The sequence below is a fragment of the Aulostomus chinensis genome, chromosome 8, assembly GCF_037954235.1.
Source record: "Aulostomus chinensis isolate RoL2024-O1b breed Wild chromosome 8, RoL_Achi_v1.0, whole genome shotgun sequence".
In the NCBI taxonomy this organism is placed as follows: Eukaryota; Metazoa; Chordata; class Actinopteri; order Syngnathiformes; family Aulostomidae; genus Aulostomus; species Aulostomus chinensis.
The window spans coordinates 29,600,447-29,627,639 of NC_141327.1; the positions used below are offsets into that span (position 1 = coordinate 29,600,447).

At 48.3% G+C, this 27,193-nt stretch overlaps 2 protein-coding genes across 2 annotated transcripts in view; one reads left to right on the forward strand and one right to left on the reverse strand.

Moving 5' to 3' along the window:
* Positions 1–3,110: 3,110 nt before the first annotated feature.
* ier2b (immediate early response 2b) lies at positions 3,111–4,578 on the forward strand. The gene has a single exon (XM_086210302.1). The coding sequence runs from the start codon at positions 3,245–3,247 to the stop codon at positions 3,779–3,781; it is 537 nt and encodes a 178-aa protein (XP_086066428.1). The 5' UTR covers positions 3,111–3,244; the 3' UTR covers positions 3,782–4,578.
* Positions 4,579–12,487: 7,909 nt separating this feature from the next.
* The window catches only part of cacna1ab (calcium channel, voltage-dependent, P/Q type, alpha 1A subunit, b), a 138,113-nt gene continuing 123,407 nt past the window's right edge, over positions 12,488–27,193 (reverse strand). Inside the window, exons 47-50 of the mRNA XM_086212337.1 lie at positions 26,186–26,221; positions 20,826–21,027; positions 19,356–19,594; positions 12,488–17,361 (exon numbers count right to left, since the gene is read on the reverse strand). Of these exons, the coding sequence (XP_086068463.1) occupies positions 16,645–17,361; positions 19,356–19,594; positions 20,826–21,027; positions 26,186–26,221 (1,194 nt within the window). The 3' untranslated portion in view covers positions 12,488–16,644. The remainder of the gene's footprint in view (positions 17,362–19,355; positions 19,595–20,825; positions 21,028–26,185; positions 26,222–27,193) is intronic.

A 27,193-nucleotide genomic window follows, 5' to 3' on the forward strand; every position in this document is an offset into this window, starting at 1 on the left:
AGTAGCAGTAATATCTATAGTAGCAGTAATATCTATAGTAGCAGTAATATCTATAGTAGCAGTAATATCTGTAGTAGCAGTAATATCTGTAGTAGCAGTAATATCTATAGTAGCAGTAATATCTGTAGTAGCAGTAATATCTGTAGTAGCAGTAATATCTGTAGTAGCAGTAATATCTATAGTAGCAGTAATATCTGTAGTAGCAGTAATATCTATAGTAGCAGTAATATCTATAGTAGCAGTAATATCTGTAGTAGCAGTAATATCTGTAGTAGCAGTAATATCTATAGTAGCAGTAATATCTGTAGTAGCAGTAATATCTATAGTAGCAGTAATATCTGTAGTAGCAGTAATATCTATAGTAGCAGTAATATCTGTAGTAGCAGTAATATCTGTAGTAGCAGTAATATCTATAGTAGCAGTAATATCTGTAGTAGCAGTAATATCTGTAGTAGCAGTAATATCTATAGTAGCAGTAATATCTGTAGTAGCAGTAATATCTGTAGTAGCAGTAATATCTGTAGGATCACCTGACAGAGCAAATGAAACCTCCAAACTCTGTGATTGAAAGCAGACGACAAGCAGTGAGTTTTTTGCAGTGACTTCAAATTTTCAGCGTGGTGATATCAAGATTTTTGACATAAATGTCCCAAAATATGAACCTGCTCCTGCCAGGTCGGCCGCCGCCTCTGCAGCCCCAAACCCCCATGGAGGTCTGGAAATATTTCTAAGAGTATTAGCTTATAAAGAATTATAAAGCATAAAAAACACATTTTTCCTCCACATAACAGTCCAGTTCTTCTATCAAAGCTCATTTCAAGTCCTTTATAAATATAAAGTATTTGAAGCTTTAACATAAAGATCTGTGAGAACCCCCCCCCCCCCCCTTGTGTTCCTGGTCACAAATGTAAAACAAAACAACAACGTCTTTTTATTTTGCATAATCTTGCTCATAAACAACAAACAGTCAGACGAACCGTCCTGGAGGAGTGGGGCTGGATGAAGCGCTCTGATATCACCTCATCAAACATCTGGACAGAGTGTACAAGTACTACACAAGTACAAGTACTGCAGTAGCAGCGAGGAGAGGAAGAGGGCCCTGACTTCTACAAACCTTCAGCCGCAAGGAGAAAGTCTGACCGCGGGACTGACAGCCACCGCCTCTTGACCTCAGCCGCGCTGCTGCCTAGAAACCTGACTGACACCGGTGCACTTCCATATATGGAAGAGAGATGACGCCACCACAGCTGTGCCCGAGAGAGACAGAGGAGGCGGGGACGAGGCTGCGCGTTCACGTCATGGCTTTTCCACTGTGCGCGTCCCCACGGGACTTTACAACCGGATGAGCCATATATGGAGGCTGGGAGCGTACGAGTGGTTGACGTAACATATGTACGGTGTGTGTGTGTGTGTGTGTGTGAGAGAGAGAGAGAGAGAGAGAGAGAGAGAGAGAGAGAGAGAGAGAGAGAGAGAGAGAGTTACTGCAGGGAACCTGGAGACTTGTTTTCTTCTCCCACGTAAATTCTCGAACTTCTCGCTGGTTTCCACCAGAATGTAAACACTGGTGACGTCATCGACGCTGAACCGGTTAGCTCCTGTTTATATTTAGAACCTGCAGTTGTTCATTAACTCGAAGCTGACAGCAGAAGTGGGATGTAGTGCCTGACTACTACAGCTAGTACTTTTACTACAACTACTACCACTGCGAGGAGCTACTAGTACTGGTACTACTACTACTACGACTATTACTACTACTACCACCATTGCTAGGAGCGACTAGTACTGTTACTACTACTACTACTACTACTACTACCACTGCCAGTAGCTACTAGTACTGTTACTACTACTTCTACTACTGCTACTTCTACTCATACTGCTTCTATTGCTACTGTTACTTGCTTATTACTGCTAGTACTACTGTTGCTACTAGCTAGTACTGCTACTACTGCTACTACTACTGTTAGTGCATCCATCAGTACTACTTCTACGACTACTTCTACTGCAACTTCTACTTCTCCTGCTACTAATTCTGCTACTTTTACTGCTACTCCTCCTGCTAATAATATTGCTAATTCACCTGCTATAATACTGCTACTTCTCCTGCTACCAATACTGCTACTCCTCCTGCTAATAATATTGCTAATTCACCTGCTATAATACTGCTACTTCTCCTGCTACCAATACTGCTACTTCTCCTGCTATAATACTGCTACTTCTCCTGCTATAATACTGCTACTCCTCCTGCTATAATACTGCTACTCCTCCTGCTATAATACTGCTACTTCTCCTGCTATAATACTGCTACTTCTCCTGCTATAATACTGCTACTCCTCCTGCTATAATACTGCTACTCCTCCTGCTATAATACTGCTACTCCTCCTGCTATAATACTGCTACTCCTCCTGCTATAATACTGCTACTCCTCCTGCTATAATACTGCTACTTCTACAACTTGTAATCAGATTCAGATTCAGATAACTTTATTTATCCCCGAGGGGCAATTAATTACACAACTCAAAGCCTGAAACAACGATCACAAGCCGACACAATTATTACAGATTGAAAGTAATAATGGTGCACTTCAGAAATATAGTAAGTAAGTATAGTAAGTATAGTAAGTACTAATAACAATTTAAACACTTGTGTGGCTCCTAAGAATTCACATTAAAATAATAATCATTTATAATTGTGTTCACCTGCAGCTCGATCATCTTTTATATTCTCACACGAACCAGCCACGAACTCAGTTACACCCACACACACACACACACACACACACACACGTATTTATATATGATCTTTACATCAGTCTCCCTTCATGCGCCATTTTGTCTCTGACTATGTGGACGTTGACGTGAATCGTAGCTGAGTTGCAGCAGAAGTCCAACACAGAAAAGCTGAGAAGAAAGCGGTAGACGGAACAGATGGTGTGTGTGTGTGTGTGTGTGTGTGTGCGTGTGTGTGTTTGTGTGTGTGTGTGTGTTTGTCGGGGGGGGGGGGGGGGCAGCTGCTGCAGCTCCAGCAGGTGTGGGCGGTGCCTGTTTGTCACTAACTGAGGAATGAAGTCCTCGTTACGTCAAAGAGGAAATAAAACGCCGCCCAGCCGCTCGCACGCTCTCAATTCTCTGTGGGAGCCGCTGAGCGACGCAGACGCGAACCACAAGTCTACCGGGGACGGACACGCTCGCGCCGCTGGTGAAAGTGCCAAAACTACCGCGCGTAATTACGCAGTGAAACAACAACAATGAGCAGCGCGGCGACTATGGAGGTGAACGCCGAGGCCAGGCGGGTTCTGGCCGTGTCCATCAGTAAGCTGTACGCGTCCAGGACGCAGCGGGGCGGGCTCCGGCTCCACCGGAGCCTCCTGCTGTCGCTGGTCATGAGGTCTGCCCGGGATATCTATCACTCCTCCCGGGAACTGGCGGAGCAGAGCGGCGCGCAGCTGACCCCCGCGGAGCCAATGGAGACCGGCTCCGGTCCAGAGGACCAGCCGGATCCTCAGCCGCCGGTGGGCTCAGCCGAGCCGCCCCTGGAGGAGCCGAGCAGCGCGATGGAGGGGTGTGATGGGGAAACCACGGAGGACAAAGAGAACTTGAGCCCGACTAGGCAGTCCAGGAAACGCCGGGGCAAGGCGGCGGCGGCGCCTGACTTCCTCCCCAGCAAGAGGGCGAGACTGGAGCCCGGGGAGGAGAGGTACGCGGTGCCGCCAGGCAGCTGTCGCGCCGGAGCCGGGGAGGCCCTGGCCGGCCTGTCTCTAAATCGGGTTATAGCCGCCTTCTGAACAGATGGAGGGAGGAAAAAGCCTCAAACGAGACTCTGGAGGAGATTTCTAACTCCTCGCTAACCTACAAGGGCGGTGTGATCCCCGCGCGCACCGGAGGAGCTGACCTACATCGGCTAGTCCCGGGACAGATGGATTACCGGGGCTACGGTGCCAACGAGCGCGTGCCTGCCGGGCTGGAAAAGCCCAACAGAGAAGAAGAAGAAGAAGAAAAAGAAGAAGAAGGAGAAGAAGAAGTAATAGTGAAGGAAGAGAAACATGGCGGAAAGTTTTAGGAGGAAACAGAAAAGTTGCTCTTTGTTTCCCGGTGATTCACCTCGAGCCACGGTTTCAACAAGTGACTGCTGCTGACTCAACGTGTGTGTGTCAGTGTGTGTCAGTGTGTGTGAATCAATCTGAGAAGTGGAGTGGTAAATGGTTTATCGCGCGCGCGCGCACACACACACTGAAGGAGGACTTAAGGGAACTTCCTGCCTCCGAACCACTAAACAGTAGAATGAGGAAGGACAGATATAGCAGACACACACACACACACACACACACACACACACACACACACACACACACACACACAGCTGCTGCTGTGGACTGCGATCAATCAATACCAGCTTGGGAACTGTCCTACATACTGTGTTCACGTGGTGCTGCCATCAGGACGATGTGTGTGTGCGAGTCAGAGGGACGCTGGCGTCCATGTTGGACCACGAACACTGATAATACCTCACATTCTAAGCTGCTTTTATTGGTGTGATGTAATTAATGGTGTAAATACTTATAATAAACATGGTGGAACTGAGCTCCGTTGTCCTGCTCTCTTTGTCCCCCGCTGATTAACACACCCACGCGCGCGCACACACACGCGCACGCTGTATTTCCACATAGAGGGTTGATATTAGGCTCCAGATCTCAGGGTCTGGTCCCGGGTGAGAGGAGCGCGGGTGGTGGCGGCAGCCTGGCGTGCTGCCTCTAATCCAGATTACAGCGAGACTCGTTCAAACAAACAAGCTCTCGCTCTCCAGGTCGCACCACTTCCGGGGGATTATGACAGACGTGAATCACATCCTTCATTCCCAGCGGGGGGGGGGGGGGGGGGGGGGGGTGAAGGAGTCACTCCCGAGGAATCATCATCATCATCATCATCATCATCATCGCTCTGAGGTGACCTGGTTCTTCTGGTATCCTGGTACTGCCAGGCAGTTCTACTAACCTCAACATGTTGATGGTCAGCAGCGATCAAACCTCCTCCCGGTTCCTTCCTGACCGCAACGGCGACTCGTGATGCGGTCATGTGTCAGGTGCTCATCAGCTGATTCGTCCCACAGGAGGAACTGACAGACAGTGATCGGTTGTCGGCCGCTACTTTGGTGACAGGGCTCACGACTCAGTGACATCACAGCTCCTAAACAACCCTAAAACCATCAAAAAGTGTCAGACCTGTAAGCAACAGTGCTCCTGAACCACCAGGTCTGAACCACCAGGCCTGAGCTCTGTATTGAACCCTGGAGTGTAGTTGTTGTTCTTCTCCTGTTGGAGACTCCAGACCTCGGTGAGGGAGTCTGCTTGTCCAAGATAAAGGACTTCATCAGAAGTGTCCCTGAAGTGGAGTGGAGAGTCCTCCTCGTCTTCCTGGACCTCCTGGTCACCCTGATCCCCCCCTGGTCCTCCTCCTAGTCCGGTGCTTAGGTAATTATTCTCTTATTCGTGGCTGCAGGTGTTCTCCTGAATCCACCCTCCTCTTCGCCGCCCCCCCAGTGTCGATGGCGCCTCCCAGGGTTTGGCGGTGAGATTCTGCCTGTTTGCCTGAAAGCTGCAGGTTGTTTGCCGAGGAACTCCGATGTCGGCGGTGGCATATCCTGTTCCACAAGGGAGCCTCAGGAAGAGGACACCATGTTCTTGGATGTCAGATTTAAAGCCTGTAGTCATGGCAACATCATTGTCATCATTATTATTATTACTATTATTATCATCATTGGAAGTAGTATTACTAGTAGTATTACTAGTAGTATTGGTGCGTAAGGGTCGTGTGACCTTCTTGGAGCCAGAGGTGGACACGTGCCCCCCCCCCCCCCCCCCCCCCGGGAAAATGACAGCTCAGTTGTGTTGCATCTCAACTCGGATGACTCGCTGGCGTGACATCCGAGTTGCTGCTGGAGGCAAACTGGTTAGGAGGTGAGCAGGTTAGGAGGTGAACTAGGAGACGAGCTGGTTAGGAGATGAACTAGGAGACGAGCTGGTTAAGAGACACACAAGGAGACGAGCTGATTAGGAGACAAACTAAGAGACGAGCTGGTTAGGAGATGAACTAGGAGACGAGCTGGTTAGGAGACGAACTAGGAGACGAGCTGGTAAGGAGGTGAGCAGGTTAGGAGGTGAGCAGGTTAGGAGGTGAACTAGGAGACGAGCTGGTTAGGAGACACACTAGGAGACGAGCTGGCTAGGAGGTGAACTAGGAGACGAGCTGGTTAAGAGACACACTAGGAGACGAGCTGGTTAAGAGACAAACTAGGAGACGAGCTGATTAGGAGACGAACTAAGAGACGAGCTGGTTAGGAGACGAACTAGGAGACGAGCTGGTAAGGAGGTGAGCAGGTTAAGAGATGAACTAGGAGACGAGCTGGTTAGGAGACGAACTAGGAGACGAGGTGGTTAGGAGACGAACTAGGAGACGAGCTGGTAAGGAGGTGAGCAGGTTAAGAGATGAACTAGGAGACGAGCTGGTTAGGAGACGAACTAGGAGACGAGCTGGTAAGGATGCTGTTCTCCCCCGTTCTCCCTCCTGCTCTCCCCCCTGTTCTCCCTCCTGCTCTCCCCCTGTTCTCCCTCCTGCTCTCTCCTGTTCTCCCTCCTGCTCTCTCCCGTTCTCCCTCCTGCTCTCCCTCGTTCTCCCTCCTGCTCTCCCTCGTTCTCCCTCCTGCTCTCTCCCATTCTCCCTCCTGCTCTCCCCCTGTTCTCCCTCCTGCTCTCCCCCTGTTCTCCCTCCTGCTCTCTCCCGTTCTCCCTCCTGCTCTCCCCCTGTTCTCCCTCCTGCTCCCCCCTGTTCTCCCTCCTGCTCTCCCCTGTTCTCCTTCCTGCTCTCTGCTGAGCTTCATGAATCTTCTGTGTATTGGATGAGTGAGAGGCTCCAAAGGCAGAAGGATCCAGCCCCCCCCCCCCCACACACACACACACGAGTCCAACTGAAGTGTGTGTTCAGGTGTGAGTGTGTTCCTGTGAGCAGGAAGTTGATCAGTGTTGAGATTTGTTGAAAGTTGCGAGCGCATCTGAAGGAAGGAGGAGGAAGCTGTGTGTTACCCTGCATGTGTCATCATGTGATGGCCGCATGTCAGTGGTTGTGACCTCATCCCTCTCATGCTGACTGTGACATTTCACTACAGCTTGAGAGAGTGTGTGTACATGTGTGTGTGTGTGTGTGTGTGTGTCAGTCTGGCAGCAGCAGACACAGGAAGTGATGCGTTGATGCCGGCGGGCAACAGAACATGTAGGAGGCTTCTATTTTAAGACTCAGCTGAAAGACAGAGCTCTTCAATACATCTGTCCCTGTGTGTGCGTGTGTGTGAGTGCGTGCGTGTGTGTGTGTGTAAGGGAGAGAGAGAGCTGGACAGATGTGAGGAGACGACAGGTTTCAGGAAGGGGAAGGATGTCAATAAAACGTGTCTGGAGTGAGAGAGGGGGAAGTGGAGAATAGCAAAAGGCTGTGCGTGTGTGTGCGTGTGTGTACGTCTTCCGACGCCTGAATCCCTGACGTGGTGGTGGACGTAGACGAAGAGGAGGAGGAGGACGAAGGAGAGGATCTGTGTTTTAAATTCTGATTCATTCTCTGATGATTTCTTCCTGCGTTCCTCTGCGTTGAGTCTGGCTCTTCAGCTTCCTTCCAGTTTCGTCTCTCGGCCTCCGTCTTCTTGTTAAAGGTGAAGAGGAACAAGAACCGATTTCATTCAATTTGTGACGATTCAGAGAAGAAAAATTAGTCTTAATTAACTTCCCGAGCCTGGAGGGCCGGCGTGCTGCGTCTCACTTATCGGTGGTTACGTCACAAACGTGCACGTTTGGCAGGAGCGACAAATGCGAGGCCTCGTAGACTCGGTGGGCGTGAGGCGGTGCGAGTGAAATGCAGGAGGAATAAAGCAGACGGGAGGACGGGTAGAATGCATTCTCTCTGGTTTAATCAGGTTCTTTAGGAAGAGTTCTGTTTGAAATTACAAAATGCACTGGTAGAAACAGCAGATAGATAGAGAAAGAAAGATGTGGGAGAGGGAGAGAAAGACGGGGTTTCATAGCCAGAATAAACAGGAAAACATCACCAGGTTCAGGTTCAGGCAGCTCTTCACTCTCAAAGGGTTTGTTTTCATCCAGGAAAGTGTCGTACTCGTCCTCCCCGGTGTAAAATCTTTTTTTTCTCCTTTTTTTTGTAATGTTAGTTAAAGTGATATCTATCCTGCCCCCCCACCCAGAAATAACTGGCAAATATAACAAACAAACATTCTTTGATTTCATCACCAAAGTCATTTCCATTTTTTTTATTAATCAGGATTTTTTTTTCTTTTTTTGGTCAGGTTTTTTTACATTTTTTGTTTTTAAAAATAGAAGAAAAAAAGAAACACATTGCTCTTAAAAACATCTATCTATCTATATATATATTTTTACATATATACTTTTTTCTTTATATTTATTTATTTTTTTAATTCCTGAAGTTGACTTGTTACCCCACATAGTGGCATGCACATTGCACATGCAAATCTGTAATTAAATACTTCTCTTTTTAGCTTAAATTGCCATGTGTGTTTATTTTTTCTCTTTTATCCCCAACTGGCTGAGTGGATCCTGTATGGTTTTCTACTGTGGCACTGGTTCGGGTTCTACTGGGTCGAGTGTCAGATGGTTGGCGCGGTGATGGGACAGATGGCGGCGGTTGCTTCCGAGAGGCGCCGGCACATTTTTAATGCCCTCTGTGTTTAGATCCGTTCAGGTTCGGGACTTTTCACCCGATTGGCCAACTCAGCAGTAAATCTGGGGTCAAAAGGGTCTCATTTCTGAGCGTTGGGTCCAAATCTGAGGAGCTGGAACCAGGAGACTCGATTCAAGTGGTTACTGAGACCAGTGGAGCAGAAACATTCTGTTACCAAGGTCAAGAGAGGGGATCGTGACCGTCCTGTGGAAAACCTTCAACGTTTTGACAGCCGGACAAAAATCAGATCTAAACTCCGAAGGGTTAAAAACAGAACTGAAGCGTCTGGAAACCTTCAGACACGATCGGCGCCACAGACATCAACGGCTGAACGCTGAGCAGATCTTCTGGAAGCAACGCGTTTCTGATGGGGTGATGTAAAGAAATGGAGATGCATGAGAGGGAGGGAATGGGCGGGGGGGGCCTTGAGGGTTGCTATGGTGACAGGAGGAGACACTTCACTCTCAGCAATCAATTTACTGTGGAGGGAACAAAGACGTGTGGAGTCAAGTTTCCTGATCATTTGAGCTCACAAATCAATGATTTATGGCATCACGTCAGTAGATTCTGCACCAAGAGGGTTAGCATCAGGCCTGTAACTGGCTAGCATCAGGCTAGCATCAGGCCTGTAACTGCCTAGCATCAGGCCTGTAACTGCCTAGCCTCAGGCCTGCAACTGGCTAGCATAATGCCTGCAACTGGCTAGCATCAGGCCTGTAACTGCCTAGCATCAGGCCTGTGACTGCCTAGCATCAGGCCTGTAACTGGCTAGCATCAGGCTAGCATCAGGCCTGTAACAGCCTAGCATCAGGCCTGTAACTGCCTAGCATCAGGCCTGCAACTGGCTAGCATAATGCCTGCAACTGGCTAGCATCAGGCCTGTAACTGCCTAGCATCAGGCCTGTGACTGCCTAGCATCAGGCCTGTAACTGGCTAGCATCAGGCTAGCATCAGGCCTGTAACAGCCTAGCATCAGGCCTGTAACTGGCTAGCATCAGGCCTGTAACTGCCTAGCATCAGGCCTGTAACTGGCGAGCATCAGGCTAGCATCAGGCCTGTAACTGCCTAGCATCAGGCCTGTAACTGCCTAGCATCAGGCCTGTAACTGGCTAGCATAATGCCTGTAACTGGCTAGCATCAGGCCTGTAACTGGCTAGCATAATGCCTGTAACTGGCTAGCATCAGGCTAGCAACAGGCAAGCAGCTGTGTTCCAGCATCTCAGCACACACCAATTTCTGAACTTATTCCATGAAATAATAGATCTGAGTCGCTTGATGGCTCCCATCAAGTAAAGGAGACACAAGCGGGACTCCAAGAGTCTTAAAGCAACATTTTGCAGGAATTTTAGCTGAAAACTCGCAGTTCTGCCACCATGTTGATGTGCTGTGTGGTTAAATGAGGCCGTGCAGGTCCTGGAAACTCACTCCGGATCTGTGGTGGAGAGACGGACTCGGCCCATGCAGGCAGCCACTGTTTTCACGTCACTGTCGATTTAAACGAACGTTGGCTGTGTGTTAATGCTCATTACTCTGATTTTTCTATTATCTGGTTGAGAAGAAGAGGAGCGGTTCTGTTCTGTTCTGTTCGCAAAAACTTGAGCAAAGTCTTGAGGAACAGCCCCAGGTGGAACCGGTTCTGAGAGTCCTAGGGTACCAGCTGGTGTTGGACATCGGCTGATCAGTCACACGAGTCAAAAGTGAAAATAAGAACACTTTTCTGGGAAATTGTGGGAGTTTTGTTTCTGTAAAGCGATACTTGTGACGCTGCCGTGTGTCCAGAACAAGTCACACTTCTGCTGTTCCTTCTTACTTCTTATTACGTAACAAACCAGTGTCTTGTTTCTCCTCTCTGTATCAGCAGAGGTCGCTGCTGCTCAGGAAACCACATAATGTTGCTTTAAGAGAACATAACGCACGCCGGGCTCTGAAAAACATGAGCTTCAAACCCACTTGAAGGAACAGCGTGGTGCATCGCACAGAGCAGGAATCATAGACGAGAAGTGAACGGATTCACAGGCTCCTGAATCATGAGGGGAACGACACATTCAGCCGTTACACTCGCCGGCTCCACAAAGACCTGAAGGTATTCACTCTCTCACAGAGACGGCTATTCACACACACACACACACACACACAGAGGCTTGAACTCACTCACCCTGCGCGCACGCACACACACAGCTTTCAGTGGTTGATGAGGATGGTGAAAGCTTGGTCCTGCCACCTTCTGTTCAGAGATGGTACTACACACATGCAGTGGAGCTGACAGAGTGAAAACTGAGGAGAGACGATGAATTCATTCTCAATAAAGCACCATGAGTTATTCAGAAACTTTATGGGTCGTATACACAAGAATTACAGAGCCAAAATATACAACAGACAGCATGGCAGAGAGAATGAGCCAGAGAAATGTTGATGTACAAACTCCCCCCAGCTCTCTCCCACCCAGGCAGACGGAGGGTGAGGGAGGGGTGAGGAAGATGGCGACCAGGACGTTCAGACCTTCAGTGTTCTGATTGTCCCCAGAGGAAAAACCCAGTGTCCTGCACAGTAGAAGGCACTGAGGGTGACCTACTGCAGCTGATGGCGTCAGGACACGGCGGACGCGCACACGCACACGCACACGCCCACCAGGGCTGGCAACACTTACATTTATCCTGGCTTCAGTTGTTCAAAAAGCATGAGGAAAATTTGAAAAAAGCAGTAACAACATTTTGATTGAATTTTATCCTTTTTTTAACTCCATCAGTGAGTTTATGGGTGTGATTTTGTTCGAAGGAAAAACTCTGAAATATCAGATCAATAATAATTATTGAAGCTGGCAGTTATTGGCTGGGCATCAGCATTCGCCACCTGACATCAGCGAGGGTACTGCTGTGACGGGACTGACGTAGTACTGCTAACTGCACTTACTGGGAAGAAAACTAGGTAAGCGTGAATAAAAGCTTCAACTCGTATGTGAACGGAATTCCTGACTCAGTCACACTGAAGCGAAGAAAACCTCCCGTTATCCTGAATAACGGCATTCATCTCTGCGTCTTTTCTCCGCATGATCTGTTTTTTTAGGTGTTGATTTATCGAGCAGATGTGGATCAAGAGCACAGCTGCCTGGCATTGCAGTGAAAAAGTACCATGGGGAACTCTAGAGGCAAACTGTGACTCACTGTTGCCCCATGAGGAACAAAGTGGTATTTTCATTGACTGCAATAATTTGATTTTACTATAAAAACTACTACTCACTTATCCTCTGTGACCCTTCGGAAACGTGACGTACTAAACTCAAGTTTGCGCAAAATTTTATAATAATATAATAGAATAATAAACAGACAGAAAAATAAGAACAAAAAAATGACAATAATCCGATGAAAACTGCCGCTCTTATTGATTGGGATCCATCAAAGATATATCAGTCAACAGTTATTAGTCGCAGGCCTGAAACACTCAACCCCTCCAAACACAATCTCATTCACTTTTTTATAAACGATGAAAACACACACACACACACACACACACACACACACTCTCCTTGTCAAAGCAATAGCCCCGCCCCCTCATGGTGAGAGAGTTGCTGGCGAGATGACCAAATGGCTTCTGAGCATGACGATGAGCCTGAAGATGGTCCAGTGCCATTGTGAAATTGTGTGTTAACCTCTGGTGCCCCCCCACCCCACCCCACCCCACCCGAAGCTCACACCCTCCACCCTAAATAGGACCCTCTCTGTTTCACCGCCCTTTAACCCCGCCCTCCCTCCCCTACACACACGCATGCACACATCGAGTGCTGTACAAAGGGGAGACCACGGCGTGGCTTCAGCTACATGAGCACGACTTCTGGCAGCACGACTGAACCTTACAACCCACGCGCGTTTGTTTTAAGAGCCCTTATTCGTGTTTGTTCGACACATCGCCTCGCGACTGACCACCGACACAATTTCACAGCCGGCTGAGTGGATGGGTTGGTGTGGGGGTTTTCCTTCACCCTGGGAATTGAAGAAGGAAACAAACAAACAACAAACACACACACACAAAAAAGTCAGAAGTTCAGAGAGACGGGTGAGAAAAAGTGACAAATGTGGCGAGAAGTGAGGACGGGGCAACCCCCCCAACCCCGGGTCACAATTAAAACCAATCAGATGCTCACTCTTCTGTCAAAGAATGGGATTTGTTGTCAGGAAAGCAGACACACACATGTGCATGCGCACACACACACACACAACACACTTTCACACACGGGCAGTGTTGTGTGTCGGCCATTTTGGATCCGCTGTTACAATTCTGGACAGATATCAAGGAGCCAAAATGGAGGTGGGTTGTTCCGGCTTCTCTGTTAACACGTCGAGTGTTGGATGCATCGGCAGGCTGCTGATGAAGAGTGTGATGAAGGCTTGTGAGGGAGGGAGGAGGGTCAACGTTGCATCGTCAGACGCCATGCCAGGTAAAACCATACAACAACTTCTTCTGAGGCGTGCTCGGGTTCTAGCTCGTTCTTGTCTAGCTACCTAAACTCTAGAGGGACCTGAGAAGTAAGCAAACCACGTTGCACCTCTGTAAACCTTCAACGCCTGAAACTGGCTCCAGAATGGACACGAGATGGAGGGGGTCTGCATCCCAACAGGGAGGTGAAGCCACGACCTTCTACCAGCCTCTGCTTCGTGTGGTGGATACCGTTTACTGATTTTTGGCAACCTTACAAAGTCTGAATGAATGATTTCTCTCTGTCTCTTGGCTTTCACGCTCAAGATGGCCACTCCCCCGTTTCATGCTAGCTAGGGTGCCAGCCAGACTCATCTTTTAAGGCGTAATGTGGTCGATCTTTTCCAGGGTGTAGGGGCAGCTGAGGGGCTGGAGACTGGGGGGTGACGAATGTGACTCTGATACAGAAGGCACTGTGGCTCTGTAGGGGTTTCAGGGAAGTTTCCTGCTTGCCATAACCTCCCACACTGGGAGGGAAACGCAGAGGGGTCCAGGTTTGCACCCTCCGATTCCTCGCCAAACAAAAAACAATCAACGAAACCAAAACTCTCCCATCTCCGTTGCGACAACTCTGCGCTCCACTACTCGGCCTCAGAGGCAACACATTTTGAGGGGAAGAGAGAAACGTGGGGAGGGGAAAGACAGCAACGTGTAAGAAAGGACAACTGGTGTGACAGTAAGAGGCGTGTGCAGAAGTGGTGTTGCTCTCCGCGTTTCTGGGATCCGTTTGTTCATGGATCAGTAACCACAGCAATGCAGGTTCACCTCCAAAATAATGTGATGAGGCTGCTTATGAGGTCTGCATAGAGTCAAAACACGTGGACTGGGGATTCATCTTCTAGCCTCTGCAACTGCGAAGAAAATAGTGCATGATTTCAAGAGTAGCTGGACCGCCGACCGTGTCAGGAGCCGTACGCAAAATAAAGATCTGCATCTCTAATTATACTCTTATCTAGAACTACATCTACATTATCATATCTAGGTTGAGGTTATCGTCTATAGTCATCTATACTCTATCATCCTAGAGTTATTGAATATTCAATAATTGCTGTCCCTCATAACAAAAAGGATCAAGGAAATCCCAAATGTCCGGTAACACCTTTCTCTGTCGTTCTCTGGCAGCTGAAGGAACGAAGCTACAAGCAAACGGGAAGAAAAGATGAGGGAAGTCGGTGGATACTGACGTTGGCGGAGGGGTTTTCAGCTGTGCTGCTACCTCCTGTGATTGGATGAGGGTTCTCTGGTTATCCAGACCTGAGAGGATAGGCGGGGGGGGGGGGGGGCAGCAGTGGCACAGACAGGCAGATAGAAGCACAGATGGACATTCTGGACTGAAATGGCGTCTCCCAGGCTGCGTCCGCTGACTAGGACCAAACTTCCAGGTATCTTCCAAAGATGTGACAGGAGTGGAGGTCTAGACTCGGGGAGGTGCACCCCCCCAGTCGAGGGGACAGCAGGGAGGATGATGGGAGCTGATAAAAGAGAACAACTACACAAATACTGACACCTCACCGATACTGTGCTGCTGACAACCGATCTACAACGCCACCAGATCGCGGAGCGAGATCAGGCTCATCCGAATCCTTTAGCCGAAACTCTGGTCTACCCCTCGCTCTGAAGGTGAACTCTTGATCTTTGGGTTGGCTTGACAACGACCCCGTGACTACACAAAGGTCAGGTTCTGAGACTCCCTGACCTCTGCCTCCACTGCTCTGAAGAGAGTGTATCTCCAGGGTTGCGTTACAACACGCAATGCTGCTAAGTGAATGTTCCCAAGCTGGCGTTGCCCTGAAACGTCGCAGGAAGGCATCAGGAACCTGGTAAACGTTGTTGGAACGTGGGGATTAAAAAAAAAAAACTAAAAAAAACACAACAGATGTAAACAAGATGGACATAGCATACTTGAACTCCAAATAACATGACAACAAATCTACGGCAATAGCTCTAACAATCATCATCATCATCATCATCATTGTCATTTTGCATTGACATTTGTATCATAAGACTATCGTCATTAACAATAATAAATCAAGTGTGGAAGAAGTGCGCTTTTCCCAACTCTTTCTCTGGTTCCTCGAATGCAGCGTTCCCTGTATCCCAGCAGGCTGCCGGCAGGAAAACAAACGGCCGGCCGGCTTGTACAGCCTGCTGCAGGAGTGAGTGGACAGAGAATCACCTTCAAGGTGGAAAAGACAAAGAGAGAGAGAGACAGAGAGAGTCGGAGAAAAGAGAACTTCTTTTTGTAAACCTAAAGTTTCCTATAAAGCCCCCAGGTCCCACCCACAAGTTAGATTTCCTCTCTAGTATGTATTTTATCAGTCATGCAGGTTTCCATCAAATTTTGGACTCCGAAAAAGATCAAAGGAGGCTGAGCGAATGCAACAGAAGAACCAAGCTCCAATGTCCAAGAAGAACAAGAAGGAGAAGTAATCAATAGAAGAAATACTGAAGAAATTAGTCTTTTCCCCCATCCCTCCTTTCCTCTTCTCCGCCTCATTCAACTGGGTGATGTCATTCCCTGTAGGGTTACACTGTGCTGTGCACACGGGAGGCGGGGCTCACTGAAGCGTTAGATTCCCTTCTCTGGTTCCTTTAGTTCACCCCCCCACTCCCCACCCCCAAAAGCACATACCCTTCCACCACCACAACCACCGGACAGGAAGTGATGTCACACCAGTTCCGTCAACATTAAGTGAGTCTTTAACAGTAAACAGAGATGATAAAACTCATCAAATATCAGCCAGCACTGTGATTGGCTGGTTTTTGCAGTATAGGCGGAGCTTCCTGGTTCTGTCACTTGGAAAGAAAAAGGTTCAAGATAAAGTGGTTGTTCTCCCTTTTTTCTTTTTCATTGTTTCTCATGTAAAGTTTGTTCTTCAATGTTCAAGTTGGATTTTTTTCTGGAGGCAAAGCTTGGCATGTAAGGGTTGGGGGTTCTGGCTTTTATTAATTTATTTACCTTTAAAACGTATCTGTGGAGGAGCAGAGTCGCAGCAGTGCACTCTGCTTCAAGCTGTCAGAGTAGCCGACACAGATCGGGCAACACGAGCCAATCACAGGTCAGTCTGGGGGCACCGCCATCATCCCAGGCTACTTTCAAAATTACATGCTCCTCCCTCACGTTCTGTTCCCACACCTCTCTGGGAATTGTGGGAAGTGTAGTTCTGAGACAGAGAGGCAGAGGTAAACCACGCCCAGGCCTCGCCCCTAGTTCTCTTGGCTGTCTCCTCTTCGTCTCATCTGTGCTGCTCCGTCACTTTCAAGTCTATTTGAAGCACCATCACCCCCTCCCCCCTGCCCCTTCCTCTCATTCAGAGTCCGAGGGGGGAAAGGTCGAGGGTTACGAGGGCTCCGACGTCTGCTTAGTTAAGAGTCTACATATCCAAGGCCAGAGCAGTGGTGGTCGCTCCCCTCCTCTCCTGCCCTCATCCCTCGCTCCCTACGGTCGCTAGCACCAGTCGTCCTCGTCCGTCTCACTGTAAGGTTCATGCAAGCCTTTCCGGGGCCCTCGGGCGTGGGGTGGGCGGTGGTGTGGAGGCGCCCCAAGTGGTCCTCGTCGATGCGGGGAAGGTGAGGATGAGCGGTAGCCATTGGGCACCCTACGTGGATGTGGGTGAGGGGGCGGTGGGGGCCCATGGCGGGCAGTCCTAGGTGAGCGGGGGTGAGGATTTCCCGCGTGTGGGTGTGGGTTGCCGTGGGAAAGGCTTTGCTCATATGCAGGGGGCTCATGGTGCCGCTCATACTCGTAGTCGCGCTCGTAGAAGGGTCCGTCCCCCTCCAGGCTGTCCCCAGGGGGAGGGCCGCTCCAGCGGCCTCGATGAGGGGACCTAGGTGAGCCGTGCAGCGGCGAGCGTGGGGACTGGTGCCGAGGCGAGCGCGGCGATCCGTGCCTAGACGAGGAGCCCCCGTGGTGTGGAGAGGCTTGGCGCGACGGAGGTCTGTGGTGGTAGCCTCTATCGTGGTCTGGTGGGGAGAAGTGTCGGGGGGAAGGTGAGCGCAGGCGGCCCGGTCCTGGGGGCCCGTAGCTGGGCTTGCGGACTGCAGGGGAGTAGGTGACATGTGGACGGGGGACAGCAGGGGTCTGGGGAAGCTGCCGACGGCCTCTCCGTGGAGTGCTTGTCCCCGAGGTGGAGGGGACCGGGCTGCCGCTCACCGAACTACTGCCCTACAGCAAAATGTAAACAAGGAAAATCAAAACGCACCACAACAACAACAGAGACCAGAGTAGAGAGGTGGTAAATCATAGAGATAGACAGATAGACAGATAGACAGATAGACAGATAGATAGATAGATAGATAGATAGATAGATAGATGATAGATAGATGGATAGATGATAGATAGATGATAGATAGATAGATAGATGATAGATAGATGGATAGATGATAGATAGATGATAGATAGATAGATAGATGATAGATAGATAGATGATAGATAGATAGATAGATGATAGATAGATAGATAGATAGATAGATAGATGATAGATAGATGGATAGATGATAGATAGATAGATAGATGATAGATAGATAGATAGATGATAGATAGATAGATGATAGATAGATAGATAGATAGATAGATGATAGATAGATAGATAGATAGATAGATGATAGATAGATGGATAGATGATAGATAGATAGATAGATAGATAGATAGATGATAGATAGATGGATAGATGATAGATAGATAGATAGATGATAGATAGATAGATAGATGATAGATAGATAGATGATAGATAGATAGATAGATGATAGATAGATGATAGATAGATGATAGATAGATGGATAGATGATAGATAGATAGATAGATGATAGATAGATAGATAGATGATAGATAGATAGATGATAGATAGATAGATAGATGATAGATAGATAGATGATAGATAGATAGATGATAGATAGATAGATAGATGATAGATAGATGATAGATAGATAGATAGATGATAGATAGATAGATAGATGATAGATAGATAGATGATAGATAGATAGATAGATGATAGATAGATGATAGATAGATAGATAGATGATAGATGATAGATAGATAGATAGATAGATGATAGATAGATGATAGATAGATGGATAGATGATAGATAGATAGATAGATGATAGATAGATAGATGATAGATGATAGATAGATAGATGATAGATGATAGATAGATAGATAGATAGATGATAGATGGATGGATAGATAGATAGATGGATGATAGATAGATGATAGATAGATGATAGATAGATGATAGATGGATGGATAGATAGATAGATAGATAGATGATAGATAGATGATAGATAGATGATAGATGATAGATTGATAGATAGATAGATAGATAGATAGATGATAGATAGATAGATAGATAGATAGATGATAGATGATTGATAGATAGATGATAGATAGATAGATGATAGATAGATAGATAGATAGATGATAGATAGATGATAGATAGATGATAGATGGATGGATAGATAGATAGATAGATAGATAAGATACCATTGAAAATCATTTAAAAATATTGATGAGGCAAAAAATTGACACCAAGAAGCCACATGTCACGTTGAATAAAAATGAACAGAGAGAGAAACAATGACAAATAAAAAAGCGTAACACAAAAAAGAGAGATTGATATCCATAAGTAAATGAAGGTGAAATAATTACTGGGAGAAAACAGTAGCTGGGGGGGCAAAAGGCTGACCAACACTCACTCATCTAGAGGGACAAGAACTGATGAATCAAGAACTGATGAATCAAGAACTGATGAATCAAGAACTGCCCCTCTGTCTGGAACTACACGATGGAACTGGACCATGACTAACATCATGAATCTCAAGCAGCCATCGTCAGGTTCCACAACCACAAGCACCCGCTGCAGTCATGACCTCAGCGTCCTCGCTACGTTGACACGTCGACGTTCGCAGTGTTTTTAACAATTGGCCGAGAGCCCTCCAGTCAAAAAGCTTGGGATGGATTCTGAACAATAAGTAACGTTGTGCAAGCTGAACTTCAGCTCGATGGAATATTCATGAATTTAGCGTCACATGAACTGTGATCGGCAGCGTCTCCTCCATGAAAACAATTCAGCGTTACCAGGGTAACAGAGGGGATTTCTGCCCAGCTGGCTCACCTCCTAGCACCGTGACCCTTGGCTCTACCTTGGTGTCTATGTGGCCCACCTGTCTGTGACCTCGTCCATCAGGCCCCTCGCTGGGTGAGCGGGACCAGTGGCGGTCGTGGGGATGCCTGTGCGGGTAGTCTTGTCGCTCTGGGCCGTAACGTTCCTTGTCCACGGAGCTGTGGTGGTGGTGGTGGCGGTGGTGGTGACGACGGTCCTTGGTCCTGCCGCGGTCCCGCTCGCGCTCCTTGGGTGGGAAGTCGCCTGACTGCGTGGTGGTGCTGAGGTCTGTGCCCAGGCCTTACAAGGAGACATCTCAGTTTACATTTGTTAATACAAGGCTACTCAGTCATTGCTCAGCCCCAGAAGAAGACACCGTCTCACTGCAGCGCGGAAAAGATGATCTAAAATGCAAAAGCGTTAAATTCTCTGACCAAACGGTAATTTGACATTTGACCATTAGGGCACATGGGAGTGTGTGGCCCTGGGTGAGAGGGAGGCAGGTGGAACAAGTCAGACTTCCTGTATCTACCAGGTGGCGCTGTGACCACGAGCCTGGCGACATCATGGCAACATTGTCCACCTCACCATGGTAACGGAGCTAAAGCGACACTCGGCATCTCGGCAGTAACCGGTCACCACATTCTTCAGGTGTGGTCGACCCGCTAGACGGATGTGAGCGTGAAACACGTGACTCCTCTGCTCCTCCTTGGCTCACACGACACTCCTCCACCACCTTTTGGTGAAAATCAGCCTCCTAGTCTTTCTGTAATCAGAGAAACAAAAACCAGCGGAAGCACCGAGCTCCTCGGCTGGACATCGAGAGACGCAACTCAGCGGTTTAACGAGTTCATCGTTAAACGGTCGGCCCTTCTAGCAGGGATTTTTGTGTGTACACACTCAAAGATGGACAAACTGACAAATACAGAGTCAAACTCCACCCCTGCGTTGGAGGTAACAAAGAAAAGTAATTTAAAATATAATCATCACTCGTGAGTCGGGGAAGCAGAGGAGAGGGTAGTCCATCAGATTAGAGAAGCCTCCAATTAAAAAAGGGATTTAGGGTTTAACTGTGCCAGCCTCGTTGGATTAGTTTTACAGCTGAAGCAGGCAGTTTGGACTTGCAATTAGTGATGAAGTGGCTATCTGCTCGCTCCGTGTTCTTTTCAAGGACTTCTTCATGCCAAGGCTTGATTCACATACAGTTTAGCGAAGAAGCTAGCGACTCTGCTCTTCTGGCTCAGTCGTGACACTGTTGCTCTCAGGGAGTCGCGCCAGCAGGACGGCTGCTGCTCCCAAATGCGGCTTCAGCTCAGCAGCTAAACTCCAGGTAGGAGCAACTTGTCAGGCTCACCTGGACATCTTTATTGCTTTGTATGAATATTTAAATGCATAAAAAGGTGGGTGGTTGAAAAGAGACAAATCCGGAGAAAGGCAAGCTACTCAAATGAATTCTGGCCAGGAAGAAGCACAGTGACCATTTCAAGCACTTCCTGTGCATGACACAGGTAACTGCCGCAGCTCCTCTCACCCGTGTCTGCATCCGTGTATCTGGTCAGGGAGCGTTGGGAGGCCCGGTGACTCCTTTCCCTGTGCCTGCGCCCCCCACCGTGCCTCCCCTCCTCTGATACCACTCTCTCCAGGGAGTAGTCGTCCAGCCGAACGCCGCGGCCCGTACGCCCGTGGACCAGGCTGGAGGTGGAGCGGCGCATCGGACTGGTGTCCGTGATGGTCTGAGAGGATGAAGGAGAGCCGAGAGAGAAACAGAGAGGAGAGGAGATGAGGAGGAGAGAAGAAGAGGAGTTCATTTCAGCTGCGAGGAGGACGAGACCCCTGCAGAGGTGCAGGTGGTGGGATGTCTGTTAGCTCATGAGTTCCTGCGCGTGAATGACATCATCACTTAAGCAGACATGATGGTTGAACTTGTTGGTGCACCAGATGGATGTCAGATAACCGACTGGAGCCATTCAGGCAGTCTCAGGCTGGATTTGGTTGTACTAACATCCACATTTGGCTCTTATGTTTCCCTGCGTGGTGACTGGCACCCATCTGGCTGAAACAAACCATGACTTCATTGTATCAAACCGAGCTTTAACCACTGGTAGGTTATGGAACCATTATTCTCATCGCTCGACCCGCAGCGGCTGGAATCCACAACTACGGAGCTGTCAACAAGCAGGTGTAGCTACCATGCTTCTCCACCAGAACATGGAGGGATGCGACAGACAGGAGAGGAGAACAGGAGCAGAGAGCAAGCATGAAGGAAGGCTGCAGAAACCATGCCTCACATGCACAGAAGGCCAGAAGCCCACTTGACTTTTCAACATGGCAGCCATCTTGAATTTTGTTCATACTTGGTAGAAAATACAACTTTTTCTCTGAAGCTCCACTGAAGGAACATCTGATGCTTGACAGGCTCGTTCCAAGAGCCACAACAGGACTCTGATTTGGTGCTGTTGTACCTTGTTTTTCCTCCCATTTGTGGTCAACATTCAACATATTTTTGAAGGCCTGAGCCTGATATAAGTTCTCGCTTTCAAGGAGCGCGTTAGCTTTTTGGGAAATTATATATATATATATATATATATATATATATATATAGACCCTTCTCTCTTCAGGAGCTGGGACCTACAAAGACCTGAACTAGCTAGCTTAGCTCAGTGAATGGAAGTGAATGGTAAGTGGTAGCATCTCTCCATCAAATGTCATCTGCTAGCTCAGGTCCAGGATGCTGGTGTGTCCAGCAGGAATCCTCCTCATCCTCACGGTCAGTAGCAGCAGTCGCTCTTCTTGTTTGTGCGATCGACTCAAAAAAGTTCTTTAATTATTTAAGTACAAGTTACTTTTCATTTTAGAATTTACCAGCGCGTGAGAACGACACAGAGACAGCAGAGAAGCGTCTCCGTCTTCTTGTCTGGCGACGACTCACGTTTTTCCCAAAAAGCTGCTGTGCTCCTTTATAACAAGATCGCCTGGACAAATGCAGCTGATGAGGGTTCGAGAGCTTGAGGGGCTTCTAAAGTAACATTTCCCCTCAATTATACAACTCCTCCTCTCTCAAACAACCCCATGAGTCGTACATTGTGGGGGTTTTAGCATGATTGGTAAAACAGAGGCCACATTTTCAGCAAAAATTGAATGCAAACCTCATTCTAGTAGGAAACAACAGATATTTGGAGGGAACTCATGAATCAACATGAAGCGATTACTGTCCTCTCCAGTCAGTGTTTCCCTACTCTGAGTATGAAATAAATCAAGTATGACAGCCACGCTGATAAGCACAACCATCATTCCATGACCTTTGACCCTGGGTGAAAAGCACTGTCAGAACCCACCTGGGAGTGTCAATGTCTTTTATATTACAGTTTGATGAAGCTCGTCATATCAGCCTGATTAAAGGAATAATCCTGATCTGGTCAGTGCGGTGCACTCACACATCTACCTGGACCATCAAAGTTGGCATTTTTGGTTGTTGGATCGCTAAAATCAAGGACACAACAAGAGCAGCAGTCAAGAAGGTTCGCTTCATCTGCTTTAACCTTCTGATGGCTGCATGTGCCCATCGCTATCCGGAGCATTGCGCACGGGGATGTTTCAGGAATATTTGTTGCTGCTTCAGGACAGTTTTTTACTAAACTTCAAATGAACTAGCAACGGTCTCGCGTCTGAGTCACGGTGCGGTTCTGGAACCAGTCTTGTGTGTGGTTCTGGGTTCAGAGCGGGCTCTTCTGACCGGGCCTGGACTCTGCTGCCACTCTGAACCTCCAGAAAGCTTCACATCACCCTGAAGAGGAAACATCTGCAGGCAGCAGGCCAGACGACAGCTCGCACCGACACCAGAGCATTCGCCATCCCACTCGATCACAAGCCATGCAGGCCCTCCAGGAGGCTGCGACACACTCCTGGAAGTGCACACACACTCCACACACACACCTGAAACAGATCTGGGTGCCTGTTTTCAACAGTTTTCAGCACTTTGAGGGAATACGTGCTGTGACTGGGGATATTAGTTTGTGCTCGATTAACTTTTTGAATTCAAGACAAACAGAGTCATAATTTGTTCAATAAAACACTGACCACATTTACATCTGGCACTAAAACGTGTTTTGGTTGATCAGATTACAAGTGAACGGTTCTGGATGACGAGAAAGTACAGTTCCAAGACACGTAGCGGGTGGATCGCGGTCTGATCGGCCAAATCTCCTCCAGAGGGGGTCAGGGACGCGTTGGGACCACGTTGAACACAAAAACCTGCTCACATCTTCTTGATTTTGAGAGGAATTAATGTTGAAACACCACATAAACAGTACGATTATGATTATTAAACCGAACAATTCTTCAGATGCCATTGATGTTGTCAATGAGCACAAAAGCGTTGAACTGTCCAGGTCCACGCAGCCCTGATCCAAGAGGAGAGCATCACCTCGCATTACAGGTTTAATTCATGTTCTCATTTATTCTCCCTTTGTCTTCTTTCTATCAAATAACAACTGCGACGGTTTGGACGGACAATTTGCTTAAGTTAGTCGAAAACATCCCTACCACGTACGGAAGGGAACGACAACACTGACAAAGACGACACGCACAGGTAGAGCTAAGAGACGTGAAGATCCAGGGGAGGAAGGTTTCAGGAAGGACATGAAACTGAAGCTAGGACTCACCAACGATTGTCCCGCGGTCCCACATCTGCTACTCTTTCCCTCTCCATCTTTCTCCACAATCTTTTACATCTCATTTCCTTTTTCTTCTCCCTTCTTCACTTTTTATGAGAAGAGGTTTGACATTGCTTTTGTCAGTGGGTTTAGTGCCGCACCAGGGCCAGTGGGCCACCCTGGCTACGGCTACTGTTAGCGGTCCACTGACTGACGCTATTGACAAGAGGTCGAGGGAACCTGACAGGTTTCTTTCCAGCCTCAGCTCATCAACGTCAGGGTCCGTAAACGGGTTCCAGCACATGACAGCGGCACTCCGACCTAGCAGGGGAGTTTGGAGGAGCTCCAGCTGCAGCTCAGCTTCACAGTGAACGTAAACCCACGAAGCGAAAATGCTGCTAATCTTGATTAAGAAGTCCATCCCTCCAACTTCTCCTGTTGAGGGTGGTGGGGGTGGAGCCTATCCCAGCAGCCTTCCCCCTGGACAGGTCACCAGTCCATGGCAGGGCCAACACACAGAGACAGACAACCATTGGCTCTCCCAGCCACGCCTACGGTCAATTTAGAGTCTGGATTAACCTGGTCCCTCTTGATGTCTTTGGACTGTGGAGGAAGCTGGAGTACCAGAGAGAACCCAGCAGGAACAGGGAGAACATGGAGACTCACCCAGAAAGACCCCGTGCTGCAGCCGGGGCTCCACCCACAACCTTCTTGCTGGGGGCCACCGTGCTATGATTAAGAAGTATTTCTAAGAATGTTTTCATTCGACACCCATGAAGCCGGTGCTGTCTATCTCTCACTCCACCCTCCGGGGGGCAGCACTTCCCCTCGCCATTACACCTCCAGACTGTCACATCCACAGCGAGACAGAGCCACGTCATGCATGACTAATGACATGCCGGCACGCCGCCAGTCCCCCCACACAGACCAGCAATCACACATTAGGTCCATCCATGCACTTTGTCATACACTGTAGACACACACTTAACACATATACAGAGGAACATACACACAAACACCGCATACAAGCAGAACTCCACAGAATCCTCACGGGCACAACATGACGAGAGAGAGAGAGAGAGAGAGAGAGAGAGGAAGTAGGACAGCAGGATGAAAGGATGGAAGAGAGAGAGGTGACGGAAGCAGAGCGAGAGGCAATGAAGCCGTGATGCTTGATTTACAGAGCTTGGGGCACCAGGTGGGTGGGGTTCACTGCAGTAGTATCACTCAGATGATCGTATAGTGCAAAAAAGTGCAGTTAGTATTTTAAAAAACTATATATAGTAGTTTTCAAATACAATCATATGGATAAGAGGAGAGGAGGAAGAAAGAACAGAAAAAAGTTATCTGGTGGGTGGAAGTGAGCGAAGAGCAGCAGTAAAATAGAAGAAAAAACTACGAAATAGAGAGTTGGTGAAAACATAAGGACGAGTGGCACGAGGGGCCGGGGCAGCCCCGGTGCACCTGGGAACAGATTCGAAAAGTCTCTGGAACTTGAGAAGTGACAGAGGTGGTCGTGCATGAACGTAATACCTTCACACCTATCACACTGTTCAGGGACCGTGGATGTGCAGCGCATCACCTGTGACGTCCAGGAGCAGGTGAGCTCCACATCGCAATGATTCAGTGATCGCCTGATGATGACCTTGGTACTCCTGCTTCGCTTTGATCTGGTTTAAACACTGGAATGTCAGCGGTGAAGCAGCAGTCTTTCAGCGGCTGCGTGGCCTCACACGGAATCACGCCAACGTTGCAGACACGGAAAATGGAATTGTCAATGGATTCTTTAAGTGAACAAACAAAGCGACTGGTGGATGAAGAAATTGGGGGGCAAAATGCATCGAATCTGCTTGAGTGACGGAGGAAAGCACAGCGGACGGTTTCATACAGGAAGTACAACTGAGCCTCAAAAGTCCTGATTATTTCCCGTTAATTAATTCCCCATATTCCTGAGCTTACATTCCACTGGAAAAGTTCCAGTAAATCTGCTTTAAACTTTCTGCCCTTTTGCAGCCGTAGCAACGAGACCCATCATCCTAAGAACAAGCAGGCGGATGTGTGTCAGGAGCACCTGAGCTGACGGCCCTGCAGTCCCACCCCAAACATATCTGCACCCAACGTGGAGCCCCACAATTTGATGAAGAGCCGGTTTGAAAAAAGGGGAGAAGGACAGATAGAGAGAGAAAGAAAGGAGAGAGAAAGAAAGGAGAGAGAAAGAGAGAGAGAGAGAGGTACATACACTGAGGTTATTTCCGCGAGGCCTGTGTCTCCTCCGCTGCAGAGCAGGCAAACACAGAGATGATACGTAGAGCAGAGCAGTGTAGCGCACAAACACACACACACACACACACACACAGACACACACACACACACACACACACACACACGCACGCACGCACCAAGAGTTGTCATGGTCAACAGACAACATAGGCAGTAAAACAGACCGACAGCACAGAGAGGGGGATAATTTGGGAGGGATGGAAAAGACAGAGGTAGGAATTATAAAAAGTAATGGGAAAAAGTGGTGAGGAATGAAAGATGAGGAGTGAAGACAAACGATGAAGGGCGCAGAAAAAAAAACAAATATAAGTGGACAAGTGGGAGAGAAAGGAGACAAAGAGAGAGAGAACCCTGTTAATTGAAAGAAAGCCACACACGACAGCAAGGTGGCTGAGCCAGTGAGCGAGAGGCGGCGGAGGACGATACCGAATGCTTGTATGTCCACACACACACACACACACACACTTACCGAAGCAGTGTGTGCTCTCTGTAAAGCAGAGCAGTGTTAGAAGGCATTAAACCACACACACACACACACACACAAACACACACATACACACGCGCACACACACACGCGCACACACACACAAACACCCACACACACACACACATATACAGAACATTTTCCAGACAGCGACAACAACAGTCTTAAAGGTGATCGTGTCGTTTCAACCGCCACCTCAACTGTGTCTTTTTTGAAGAAAGTACCAGGGAGGTAGAATTTGCAGCATCGGTCAGCTGCCGGACGTTAGAGGAGCTGCCCCGACGCGCAGAACGAGGGAGTGGACAGGAGGGAGCAGATGAGAGCGCAGGAGCAGAGAATGAGTGGTTGGAGTGAAACGCCCAAAACATTCGCATCCAAACGACCTTCAACTTTGAATCAAAGGGTTTCTGTTGCTGATCTTCAGTCGCCAACAGCGCAGCTTCTACCGTATTCCAGCAAATTCGACTTGTAATGACAACATAA

Bases quoted from the DNA above. Each gene is read 5' to 3' on its own strand.
- ier2b (XM_086210302.1), top strand. From the start codon at position 3,245: ATGAGCAGCGCGGCGACTATGGAGGTGAACGCCGAGGCCAGGCGGGTT.